Source organism: Sinocyclocheilus grahami, unplaced genomic scaffold (assembly GCF_001515645.1).
Source record: "Sinocyclocheilus grahami isolate Dianchi unplaced genomic scaffold, SAMN03320097.WGS_v1.1 scaffold3.1, whole genome shotgun sequence".
Classification (NCBI taxonomy): Eukaryota; Metazoa; Chordata; class Actinopteri; order Cypriniformes; family Cyprinidae; genus Sinocyclocheilus; species Sinocyclocheilus grahami.
In genome coordinates, this window is record NW_015505182.1 from 2,747,565 (window position 1) to 2,760,994 (window position 13,430).

At 35.9% G+C, this 13,430-nt stretch overlaps 1 protein-coding gene across 1 annotated transcript in view; it reads right to left on the reverse strand.

Annotated features, from left to right (window-relative positions):
- Nucleotides 1–5,917: 5,917 nt before the first annotated feature.
- Nucleotides 5,918–13,430, reverse strand: part of LOC107581418 (constitutive coactivator of PPAR-gamma-like protein 1) — a 24,482-nt gene continuing 16,969 nt past the window's right edge. Inside the window, exons 12-15 of the mRNA XM_016266979.1 lie at nt 11,881–12,070; nt 7,862–8,003; nt 7,544–7,640; nt 5,918–7,117 (exon numbers count right to left, since the gene is read on the reverse strand). Coding sequence (XP_016122465.1) covers nt 6,806–7,117; nt 7,544–7,640; nt 7,862–8,003; nt 11,881–12,070 — 741 coding nt within the window. The 3' untranslated portion in view covers nt 5,918–6,805. The remainder of the gene's footprint in view (nt 7,118–7,543; nt 7,641–7,861; nt 8,004–11,880; nt 12,071–13,430) is intronic.

The window sequence follows — 13,430 nt, forward strand, 5'->3', positions numbered from 1 at the left end:
CATAAAAGAAGAATCAATAATTTTGACCCATACAATGTATTTTTGGCTATTGCTACAAATATACCCCAGCGATTTAAGACTGGTTTTGTGGTCCAGGGTCACATTTAATCAAAAGTTATAACCATTTTTAAGAACGTGTCCTCAGAGCATGGTCGAAATGATGCAAAATGATACATCAGTGTTATAAAAAAATAGTAGTAATAATAATAATTATAATATATATACACACACACACACACACACAGTTGAAGTCAAAAGTTTACATACACCATGCAGAATCTGCAAAATCTTAATTTTACCAAAATAAGAGGGATCATACAAAATGCATGTTATTTTTTATTTAGTACTGACCTGAATAAGATATTTCACATAAAAGACGTTTACATATAGTGCACAAAAGAAAATAATAGTTGAATTTATATAAATGACCCCATTCAAAAGTTTACATTTTTAATACTGTTTGCTTACCTGAATGATCCTCAGCTGTGTTTTTTTTTGTTTAGTGATAGTTGTTCATGAGTCCCTTATTTGTCCTGAACAGTTAAACTGCCTGCTGTTCTTCAGAAAAATCCTTCAGGTCCCACAAGTTCTTTGGTTTTCCAGCATTTTTGTGTATTTGAACCCTTTCCGACAATGACTGTATGATTTTGAGATCCATCTTTTCACTCTGAGGACTAACTAAGGGACTCATATGCAACTATTACAAGAAGGTTCAAATGCTCACTGATGATCCAGAAGGAAAAACAATGCATCAAAAAACTTTTGAACAGAATGAAGATGTTTACATTTTTCTAATTTGGCCTAAATATCATATTTTCTTTCCATTTAGTCCTGCCCTTCAGAGGCTACAGAAGATAGTTACATGTTTCTCAGAAGACATTCATGAGTCCCTTATTTGTCCTGAACAGTTAAACTGCCTGCTGTTCTTCAGAAAAATCCTTCAGGTCCCACAAGTTCTTTGGTTTTCCAGCATTTTTGTGTATTTGAACCCTTTCCGACAATGACTGTATGATTTTGAGATCCATCTTTTCACTCTGAGGACTAACTAAGGGACTCATATGCAACTATTACAAGAAGGTTCAAATGCTCACTGATGATCCAGAAGGAAAAACAATGCATCAAGAGCCTGAAAACTTTTGAACAGAATGAAGATGTTTACATTTTTCTAATTTGGCCTAAATATCATATTTTCTTTCCATTTAGTCCTGCCCTTCAGAGGCTACAGAAGATAGTTACATGTTTCTCAGAAGACAAAAGTTAAATTTACCCTGATCTTCAAATTCAAAAGGTTTTCAGCCCCTGCTCTTAATGCATAGTTTTTCCTTTTGGAGCATCAGTGAGCATTTGAAACACCTTGATTCTGCAAGGTGTATGTAAAATTTGGACTTCCAACTGTGTGTATGAATATACAGGTGCATCTCAATAAATTAGAATGTCGTGGAAAAGTTCATTTCAGTAATTCAACTCAAATTGTGAAACTCGTGTATTAAATAAATTCAATGCACACAGACTGAAGTAGTTTAAGTCTTTGGTTCTTTTAATTGTGATGATTTTGGCTCACATTTAACAAAAACGCACCAATTCACTATCTCGACAAATTAGAATATGGTGACATGCCAATCAGCTAATCAACTCAAAACACCTGCAAAGGTTTCCTGAGCCTTCAAAATGGTCTCTCAGTTTGGTTCACTAGGCTACACAATCATGGGGAAGACTGCTGATCTGACAGTTGTCCAGAAGACAATCATTGACACCCTTCACAAGGAGGGTAAGCCACAAACATTAATTGCCAAAGAAGCTGGCTGTTCACAGAGTGCTGTATCCAAGCATGTTAACAGAAAGTATGGAAGAAAAAGATGCACAACCAACCGAGAGAACCGCAGCCTTATGAGGATTGTCAAGCAAAATCGATTCTAGAATTTGAGTGAACTTCACAAGGAATGGACTGAGGCTGGGGTCAAGGCATCAAGAGCCACCACACACAGACGTGTCAAGGAATTTGGCTACAGTTGTCGTATTCCTCTTGTTAAGCCACACCTGAACCACAGACAACGTCAGAGGCGTCTTACCTGGGCTAAGGAGAAGAAGAACTGGACTGTTGCCCAGTGGTCCAAAGTCCTCTTTTCAGATGAGAGCAAGTTTTGTATTTCATTTGGAAACCAAGGTCCTAGAGTCTGAAGCTCATAGAAACTCATAGCCCAAGTTGCTTGAAGTCCAGTGTTAAGTTTCCACAGTCTGTGATGATTTGGGGTGCAATGTCATCTGCTGGTGTTGGTCCATTGTGTTTTTTGAAAACCAACGTCACTGCACCCGTTTACCAAGAAATTTTGGAGCACTTCATGCTTCCTTCTGCTGACCAGCTTTTTGTAGATGCTGATTTCATTTTCCAGCAGGATTTGGCACCTGCCCACACTGCCAAAAGCACCAAAAGTTGGTTAAATTACCATGGTGTTGGTGTGCTTGACTGGCCAGCAAACTCACCAGACCTGAACCCCATAGAGAATCTATGGTGTATTGTCAAGAGGAAAATGAGAAACAAGAGACCAAAAAATGTAGATGAGCTGAAGGCCACTGTCAAAGAAACCTGGGCTTCCATACCACCTCAGCAGTGCCACAAACTGATCACCTCCATGCCACGCCGAATTGAGGCAGTAATTAAAGCAAAAGGAGCCCCTACCAAGTATTGAGTACATGTACAGTAAATGAACATACTTTCCAGAAGGCCAACAATTCACTAAAAATGTTTTTTTTATTGGTCTTATGAAGTATTCTAATTTGTTGAGAGAGTGAATTGGTGGGTTTTTATTAAATGTGAGCCAAAATCATCACAATTAAAAGAACCAAAGACTTAAACTACTTCAATCTGTGTGCATTGAATTTATTTAATACACAAGTTTCACAATTCGAGTTGAATTACTGAAATAAATGAACTTTTCCATGACATTCTAATTTATTGAGATGCACCTGTATATCGTTAGGTGAATATTAAAATCAAAATTGGTCAGTTGTGTTCACACAGTTCAGTTTCAACTTGAAACATAAGAGCAAATTTGACCTATTGGTGGTGCTAGATGGTCTGAGATAGAGATTTGCTGTAGTGTTCAGACTTCCACCTCTCAGTGTGCTAAATGTCACAACTTTTTATGGTTCTCAGGGCTGCCACAAAGTCAAACTCAGAAAAAGAGGAAGAAACCAAGTTAAAATAGCCATTTGGTTTGCAAAATACAAAATAAGTCAGTAATTCAAATTTTTTTAATTATCAAAATATTTACTACGTTTTATATTTATACTGGGTTTTTCCAGGTTTTGCAAAGGTAAGACTTGACCTTTTTTAAGACTCTTTAAGACCAAGTAAAGACAATTGAACACAATACATCAATATGATCTCTAAATGTAAATGTCCTGTATTAGCAATGCTTCAAAGTTTGAAAATACATGTTTTATATTTATACTGGGTTTTTCCAGGTTTTGCAAAGGTAAGACTTGACCTTTTTTAAGACTCTTTAAGACCAAGTAAAGACAATTGAACAATACATCAATATGATCTCTAAATGTAAATGTCCTGTATTAGCAATGCTTCAAAGTTTGAAAATACAACTTCCAACAAAATGTGATCACACTGCAAAAAAAAAAAAAAAAAGTATTTTATGGAGCCCCGCACATGGCATGCAGGAAAAAAATAGTAGGCTAAATCGTGGGCACGATTTACTATTTCGTTCCCTCGATTTATAAATTGTGCACATGATTTATAAATCGAGATAATTAATTAGTAAATTCTGCACACAATTTAGCAAATTGAGGGAACAAAATAGTAATCATGTGCACGTTTTAGTACATTGAGGGAACGAATTAGTAAATCGTGCGCACAATTTCTTTTTTTTTGTCTTGCATGTCATGTGAGGGGCTCCGTAGTATTTTTATTTTCTAGTGCAAATGTCTAAAGATCCTTAAATCAAGATACATTCACAAGTTTTGTTTTATGAAAAATTGATCAAAAAGTGAGTTTATAATTACAACAACAACAAATATCTGCCAGTGGGCTCAGATAAATCAACTTAATTCAAAGGGAAAACAAGTTTTCATACCCCATTGATAGATGTTTGTTCTTGTTTTTAGCATAAGCTCAAATAATTGTTTTCAGTCTCTCCAAACCAAGACATCAGATGTTCAATTTGCATCTGAAGTAAATGTATCTTGATTTAAGGACACTAATATAACTGTACAGGAAAAGAAAAGACATCAGATGTTCAATTCGCATCTTAAGTAAATGCATCTTGATTTAAGGACGCTAATATAACTGTACAGGAAAAGAAAAAAGAAAAACAATAACACTGTTTTGCATGCAATAAAGTAGTGCACTGAATTTATGAATTTAGGCCTTAATTTATGGAAGGGCAAATTAAGACTCTTTAAGACCATTTTGAAACCTGCAGAAACCCTGTTATCGAACATTGCTGTTTTCATGGAGCTTTTACTAAAGATCATGACTTGACAGTTTATTCTCCAGCAGGGGGCCGAAAACATCCCCATGGTGTAGCAAAGCTGTAATACTGTGATAGCATAGAAAAAGGCATGTGCAACTTGTAGTAGAAATTGAGGAAAGTTTGAGATGACAAGCCATCAACCCTTATGGTGGATCAGCACCTAGAGAGGACCTCTACAGCCCTGAAAGTCAGCAGAGACCAGGACAACTAGATGAGCCCCAGATACAGATCCCCAGTAAAGACCTCGTCTCAGACGGCCACCGTGACAAGACCACAGGATCCAGTTGAGTCCTCTGCACAATGTGACTTTGCTGCAGCCTGGAATTGAACTGCTGGTTTCATCTGGCCAGAGGAGAACTGGCCCCCCGACTGAGCCTGGTTTCTCCCAAGGTTTTTTCTCCATTCTGTCACCGATGGAGTTTTGGTTCCTTGCCGCTGTCACGTCTGGCTTGCTTAGTTGAGGACACTTCATTTCCAGCGATATCGTTGACTTGATTGCAAAGATATTATTTAAACTGAACTGAGCTGGATGATGACATCACTGAATTCAATGATGAACTGTCTTTAACTGAAAAATGAGTGTTTACTATTGTCCTTTTGCATTATTGACACACTATTTTCCTAATGGAAATTATTAATTAGGAAATTAGTGTCAATAATGCAAAAGGACAATCGTAAACACTCATTTTTCAGTTGCTTTGACAATCTGTATTTTTAAAAGCGCTATATAAATAAAGGTGACTTGACTTAAAAACACACATATACAAAAATTATTCTAAAAGAATAAAGACTTTTATTAAGCATTGTAAGTTGCATTCTTTTTCTTTCAAATACATCACACCACAAACCATCAACAGTCACTCAAACCCAACAGTAGTTCATTCTTTTACAAGCCATAAGTTAGGAAGAAACTCCGATCAACTTACATCAAGGTAACCTACTTAGACTTGCGGCAGGGGACTGAGGGGAATACACCATATTTCTGATCACTAATGTGCAATGAAAAGCATCAGGATTAGATGGAGAAGTAATGATTCTCATTTAGAAGTACGTTTATAAATTCTGAAAACACTAAAGTAAACATCAAAATGATTACAAGTGTACTTGCTTAGGCTAAATTCTCAAATGGGAGGGTCAAACGTTTCGCAAAACTTGTTCTGAGCTAAGAAAAGGGGGGAGGATTTAAGATCGAAGCCATTTTTTTAACGATTTTTTTATCTAGGATGAATACGGAAAACAGCAACAGAGAACAATAATGTATACAGTGATGAGTACACCAGGATTAACAATATTTAAAGTGGCTAGATAATGTTGGAGTAAATACAACAGAGGTCAATAAATCACAGAAATAATAAACTTAAGGTTAGCGCAAATCAGTTACTGACTAATCATTAACACCTTTTATAGGACTATTACTGATTATCAGCTTTATAAAATTTTGCAGATGGGCACGGTATTTGTAATGAAGGAAGAAATAGGACAACATGCATTATAACTACACACCATTTTGTTTGTTTGTTTTTTCTTTTAATCGTGAGCCATGCAGAAAGTTTAGCTGAGACAGTTGACTAATGTGCTAAGTTTGATTCAACAAACCACTGATGCATGGCATTTTCTGACACGGAAAGAGACTTTTTCAAGAGCTAATTTGAAACTCGTGAGATCGGTCTAACCATTTCTTGACATTACCTATAATCGCTAATATATGGCATATTAAAATCATCAGAACTTAAGATGCAGCAGTAATACTAGTTACTCAATGTCAAAACAACCGCACATTTAAAACACAAGTAAACTCACAGTGACAACACGTGAGAAATGCGTTCTTGGTTTTGTCTTTCAAATCGTGAGTTTTACGTTTTCAAACAATAAAAAGGCATTTACTGTGACAATACAAACTCAATTACAATGGCAAATATATATATATATGGTCCTTGAATCTCAACTTACTAAAACTAAAAGACTGGCAAATGAAAATCGGTATTTCGATTTCTGCATTTCATCGAGAAAGTAAAATAATTTAATGTAACCAGTTTTGAAACACGTAATATCATTGATGAGGGAGAACACCGTCTTTCATCATTAAACTGGTACGATTCTCTATATGACTTGTATATCTATGTTGTACCGAGAGGTTTCCTCATTGTTATTTTGTGGTTTTAACTCGCTGATGTCGAAGAGGGATTTCAAAAATTCGTTAAGTCCTCATTTATCGCTTTCGGAGAGGAAAAAATGTACACCAACTGTAGGTCTTCCATCCTTCCAGATATTCCTTAACACGTAACCTTCCATCAACCTTCACCCTCTCTATAAAAATAGGTTTACTCTTCTGTTTTTAAGACAGCGGCATCCAGAGCTTCATCTCTGCAGCCCTCGCCATCTTCATTTAGTGCATTTAAATGAGGATTAGTATTGCACATTTTAGAATCGTTGCTAAAGGCACTTTCAGGTTGGTTTGTAGCCCTACTTTCCCCTTCGTTCCCATTGAGCTGGTCTGCCTCTTTACCCTCCACCAAGCCGTTCTCTGCTGCTGTGGACCCTTCTAAGGGCAGATGTGGTGTTTTGGTCACCAAATTCGGCTCCATTCTGTCTTTTATCACTTCATCGGTTGAGGCAGCATATGCAGGCTTGCTCTGTTAAAATTAATTTTGCAACATTTTTTACTGTCAGTCTCCATCAATCCAATCAAAAATTATGCCATCACTGATTTTTGAAGAATAACCACACACTGCATTTTAATGACGTAATCATACAACCCAGGACATGTGACTGCAGGAACTGATAAACTATGATTCAAAAGTTTGTGGTCAGTAAGATTTTTTTTTATGGTTTTGAAACGAGTCTCTTATGCTGCATTACCAAGGCTGCATTTATTTGATCAAAAATACAGTAATACTATGAAACAATTTAAAATAACTGATTTATATTTTAGTATCTTTTAAAACAATTTATTTCTGTGATGGCTTATACTGATTTTTTTAGCAGCCATTACTCCAAATTTTTGAACATCGGCATATGTATTCTTGTTATTTTAAAATGTAGGAAACAATAAGATTCACCTGGTATGTTCCCTGACTCTTGAACCCTCTATTGTGGTATTTGGTTCCTCGACCAAAGGTCCTTATAACAGGAGTAGAAATCACAACTCTTGGACGACTGTTCAAAGAAAAGCAATCAATTTAAATTATCAAAAAAAAACACAATGAGTGAGCAAGTAAGTCAATTTAGAATACAGTAGGGCTAAGAGAAGCATTACTAAGAGTAAATATAAAAGTATTAAACGTGATATTACAGGACAGACAATTACAAATATGTCAATGCAAGAATTTATCTATAAAAACTGGCAGTAAAAAAATGATTGAAAATGTAATGCTTACCCTCTGGTTGGTCCACCAACTGACACCACCTGTATGGGAAACGAGGCTCTTCCTCTTCCACGACGACTACCAGCCCATTGACCCACCACTGTGCCTGCAATCTCAAGCTTACCACCCTGTGAGGGGATGGCTTGAAGCCCCACTTGAGAGGAATGAAATTAACTTTAATAACTCTTAAGAAACTCCATCCTTAAAAGTCCAATCAAACAGGTTTAGCTGCTTCAGCTAATCACATTTAAGAGAGGAATGTATTTTGAGCCAGATCTTCACAATGAATAGGGGTGTGCGATATTGACAAAAAATTATATCTCGATATTTACTGGGATTTTATCAATAACGATAATTAGACAATATTTTGCTAAGTGTGTTATTGTGCTAGTATCTTAAGGACTACCGTGAACAGCTGACTCCTAAAGCTTTTGATATTCTTCATATTCTGTGTGGTGGTAAGTTCAACTTCACACTGATAGAAATTAATATTTTCCAGTAAGTTTTAAAGGGGTCATATGGTGCGATTTCAATTTTTTCTTTCTTTTTGAAAAGAGAAGCTCTTTAATCTGTAAAGTTGCAAAGACTAGTGTCTCAAATCCAAAGAGATATTCTTTATAAAAGTTAAGAGTCAACCACGCCTACCTAAAACAGCTCGTTCTAACACGCCCCCACATATCTACGTTACGATGTGGGAAGATTTGCATAACGCCGCCCAAATGTTCACGCAAAGAAAGAAGGTGTAACTTTTATTCTCGCTGTAGTATTGTTGCTGCCGCCATGTCATGAAGACGCTGTGTGTTTCTTTGTGAAAGCGAAACTACTTTGTTTGGCCTTCCAAAAGAGGACGATATCCGCTTCGTCATGCCTAGAGCTGATCCATGTTCGTCGCTGAGGAAATACATCAACTTCGCGCTGTGGATCACCAGATCGGTTTTCACTGTGGACGAAGCGGAGTCCAGCCCGGGGTCGTCACATGTAGTTGCCGCAAGCCCTCCGGCCGCACCTTCGTTGAATCTGCCGGCCTCCGCTCACTTAGCTCACCGTGTGTGACGCTGTGTTTCGTTGTGAAAGCGAAACTACTTTGTTTGGGATTTTTACATTTTATGGGCATTTTTACCTTTATAACGCCTTTTTTTTCTAAAAGTGCATTATCTTTTGAATCAAATTCTTACATTTAATCAGTGAATTAGAATAATAAGACATTTGGGCTGTTACCAAGCAAATTAAATCAGTATCAACAAAATTAACCTTTGCAATGCAGAGGAAACACAGTCAGAATCTGCATCTGAAGTGGCATTTAGATGTATTTACACACTGTTTGATGCAGGACATTAATGTTTTAACCTGCAGTCACAAATGCATAAATAATGTTTTGATAAATAAAACATAAAACACTGAATACTGATATTTGAAATTATTAAAAAAATTAAAAGACACTTTAAATGTGAAATTAAAACTGCCAGTAGGTGGCAGCAAGTCACTGTTAATAAGCGAGTCATTGCGATTGAACCGAAACGGTTGATTCATTCAGGAACGAAACACTTTAATGTTGCACAGAGACACAAAACAGTGCTGTGACTGTTTGGAATTATTTTTGTTGTCGAAATAGAGCAAAAACAGGCAATATGGTGTCTTAAACGTAAGTCTCTTAATTAACTTCTTGTTTATTGAATTGTAAAAAATCAAATCACATTTGTAATTATGGTAATTTTTGCAGAAAACAAACAAAAAAAAACTTAGTGTAAAATTGATTAACTATATGAAGTGGTATAAATATATATACATTTTCTGCCCCCATATCTTGAATTTGTGATCATTCTAAATGTAGTTTTATAGACTGAATCATGCAGTGAAAGAACTCACTCTAAACGCACACAAGTCTAGACTTCACATAATGCGTGAAATGCACTCTTTGGGTGTTTTAAAGTGCCCCTATTATGGGTAATGAAAGGTTCATATTTTTGGTTTTGGGAGTCTCCAACAACAGGTTGACATGCATGCAAGGTCAAAAAACCACTTTCATTGTCTTATAATATGCAATTATTTTTACCTTACTTGCTCAACGACTCCCAGACGATTCACTCAACGATTCATTTTTCCAAACCCCTCCTTTGCGTGACGCTAATCTGCAATGATTGGTCCGATTGGTCTCATTTTCATTTCATCTTGCCTTAGTGATGTTATGTTCGTGAATGAATCGTTCTTTTTGAATGAATCTTTTAGGTGAATGAATCGTTCTCGTTCACGTAATCCATTGACTCATATTTCTCGTTCACTGAAATTCCACCCTCCAGAGCAGCATGGTGCTATTAGCAGTGCATGTGCAGCTCAGTGAACCAGGTAGCTCTGTGGACTGTTTCATCCTGTCAAATAATGATTAAACCTCGAGCCAATAGCCTTCGAGTATGAGATGTGACAGAACATGTGATTTGTTGAATGAAGTGAACGAATACGCCCTTCACTGAATGAGTTTCTTTTGACTCCGAACGAGAGAGATCTTGTTCGTGAACGAAATGACCGAACTGGCACATGTCATTCGTGAACGAGTTGAATGAACTGGCACATGTCGTTCGTGAACGAGTTGAATGAACTGGTACATGTCATACGTGAACGAGTTGAATGAACTGGTACCTGTCATTCGTGAACGAGCTGAATGAACTGGTACCTGTCATTCGTGAAACAAGCTGAATGAACTGGTACATGTTGTACGTGAACGAGCTGAATGAACTGGTACATGTCGTTCGTGAACGAGCTGAATGAACTGGTACATGTCGTTCGTGAACGAGCTGAATGAACTGGTACATGTCGTTCGGGAATGAAATGAATGTGTACCAGGTCAGTCGGCCATTTAGCATGCGAGTCAATCTTGATCAGCAATCAGCAGAAAGCGGATGCAAAGCGCAGTTATAGGTACTGTGCACATACGCTTGTTTATATATTCATATTTAGCATACAGAACATAACTCCACATTTAAACCCCGATTTAGGAATATGTAAATGTCTGACCAAACAATTAAAATGTTAATTATGCAAGAAAACCTTGTGCTTTGGTCATCTGAACAAGTTTAGACTTTATTTATTTAATGAGTAGATTATGCACACATTTTAATTGTCTAATTTTAATAATTCACTTTTTTGTAACAAGTAAATACGTTTGTTTACTTAAGACATAACACATAAGACACTCTGTTTCGCCACCTGCTGGCATATTTATGTAACTTGAAGAAATGGTCACTGAACGAATCAGTGAACAAATCATTTTGGTGAACGAACTGAAAATGAACGAATCACAGTTTCCACCACTAATTTGCCTGTAATGCCTGATAAAGCAGCGTTTGTGAGCGCAGTGCTGCTTTGTGTACAGCGTTACTGGGGAAACCACTATTTTTACCGCTCCAAAAGCTGCACCTAGTGGCAAAGAATGAATTTGCATTTTTCATTCAGACCAACGCGAAAAGACCTACAAGTGGGTGGGCAATATACTAATGTTTCATGTTGACGTCAACATGAAACAGCTTGGGATTGGTTTTAAAAACGACTAGTTTCAATGACTCAGAGTGTCTTTCTTTTGAGAGACAATAACTTTATACACGGTGCACTTTCAGATTTAAAACTTTGCAGGATGTTTTCATTCACTTAGAGCTGTGTTACACACTGCATGAAAGGTCATTTTCAAAAATCCATAATAGGGGCATGGTTTTTGCAAAATACTCGATAATGTCAAATCACACATCGTTAAAACAACAATTAAGACATTATCGCAGATGACACATATCGCACACCCCTAGCAAAGAATCGATTGACCAAGTTCACAAAACCACTCAGTAATTGTTTCTCACTTTTACAACCTAGTAGTAAACCTGGTATTAACACGTTACTTCTAAAAGAGTATTATTTTTGTTTAAATGTTTTCACAACTAAACTCAAATCAATAATGAATTACTATAATCAATTAATAATCAATTACTAACGAAAAGCTGTTTGGTATTTTGCTTAAGTTTGCCAATCAGTCTAACAATCATTCTTACCAGGCATGCCCCTGCTTCTAGCCTGCAGTGGGGGCAGAGGAGGTGGAGGGTAGAAGGTGCTGTTGGGGGGGTAGAAAGGCATTGCGTGTGGAGGTGGAGGGGGGAATGCGATCGGCTGGGGTGGCCGAGAGAAGTTCAGACCTTCCAGGATACTCTGACGCATCTTCTCCACCTTGGAAACTAGTTCAGTCTGGGGATCACAAGGAGATACATGTAAATTTTATCTCAGTTAGATTGCCAACCCAGATTTAAAAGTACAATTTCTATCTTATATATAAAGCTATCAACAAATTCAACACTGGGGATTAATGGTTAACATGGTTAACAGTTGAGTAAATATTACTGTACATATTGGACAAAGCAATAAAATACAGTTACAGCACCATAAACGAAAGTGCACTAAAGACTGAAAGCTCAACAAGTAGCATTTCACCTCCAAATACATCTTTGTTAAACATTTAAAAGCAGAAAATGTATATTTGTTATTTGCTAAACTAATTATTGTAGGTTTCTTTTGGATTCTGTTTTTGCAAAAATTAAATGTGAGAGCACCTCTTGTCAAGGTCTTTTAATATATAATATGCATAATATAGCTGTATTGTATACAATTATATTTACAAAGTAGTATAAATGAATGTATTTTATATATAAACTACAGTTCAAATGGTTGGGGTTGGTAAGATTTTATGTTTTTGAAAGAAGTCTCTTATGCTTACTATGGCTGTATTTATTTGATCAAAGAAACCGTAAAAAGTTATATTGTGAAATATTACTACAATTTAAAATAACTGAAAATGTGAGAGCACCTCTTGTCAAGGTCTTTTAATATATAATATGCATAATATAGCTGTATTGTATACAATTATATTTACAAAGTAGTATAAATGAATGTATTTTATATATAAACTACAGTTCAAATGGTTGGGGTTGGTAAGATTTTATGTTTTTGAAAGAAGTCTCTTATGCTTACTATGGCTGTATTTTAAATGTGAGAGCACCTCTTGTCAAGGTCTTTTAATATATAATATGCATAATATAGCTGTATTGTATACAATTATATTTACAAAGTAGTATAAATGAATGTATTTTATATATACACTACAGTTCAAATGTTTGGGGTTGGTAAGATTTTATGTTTTTGAAAGAAGTCTCTTATGCTTACTATGGCTGTATTTATTTGATCAAAGAAACCGTAAAAAGTTATATTGTGAAATATTACTACAATTTAAAATAACTGTTTTCTATTTAAATATTTTTTAAATGTATTGTTTTCCTGTGATGCAAAGCTGAATTTTCAGCAGTCATTACTCCAGTCTTCAACGTAACATGATTGTTACGTGCGGATTTGGTGCTCAATTAACATCTCTTATTATTATCGGTGTTAAAAACATTTGCCCTGTTTAATATTTTTGTGGAAACCATGATACATATTTTTCAGGATCCTAAAGAACAGCATTCATTAAAAAAAATAAATAATAATAATAATAATTATATATATATATATATATATATATATATATTTTTTTTTTTTTTTTTTTTTTACACATTTT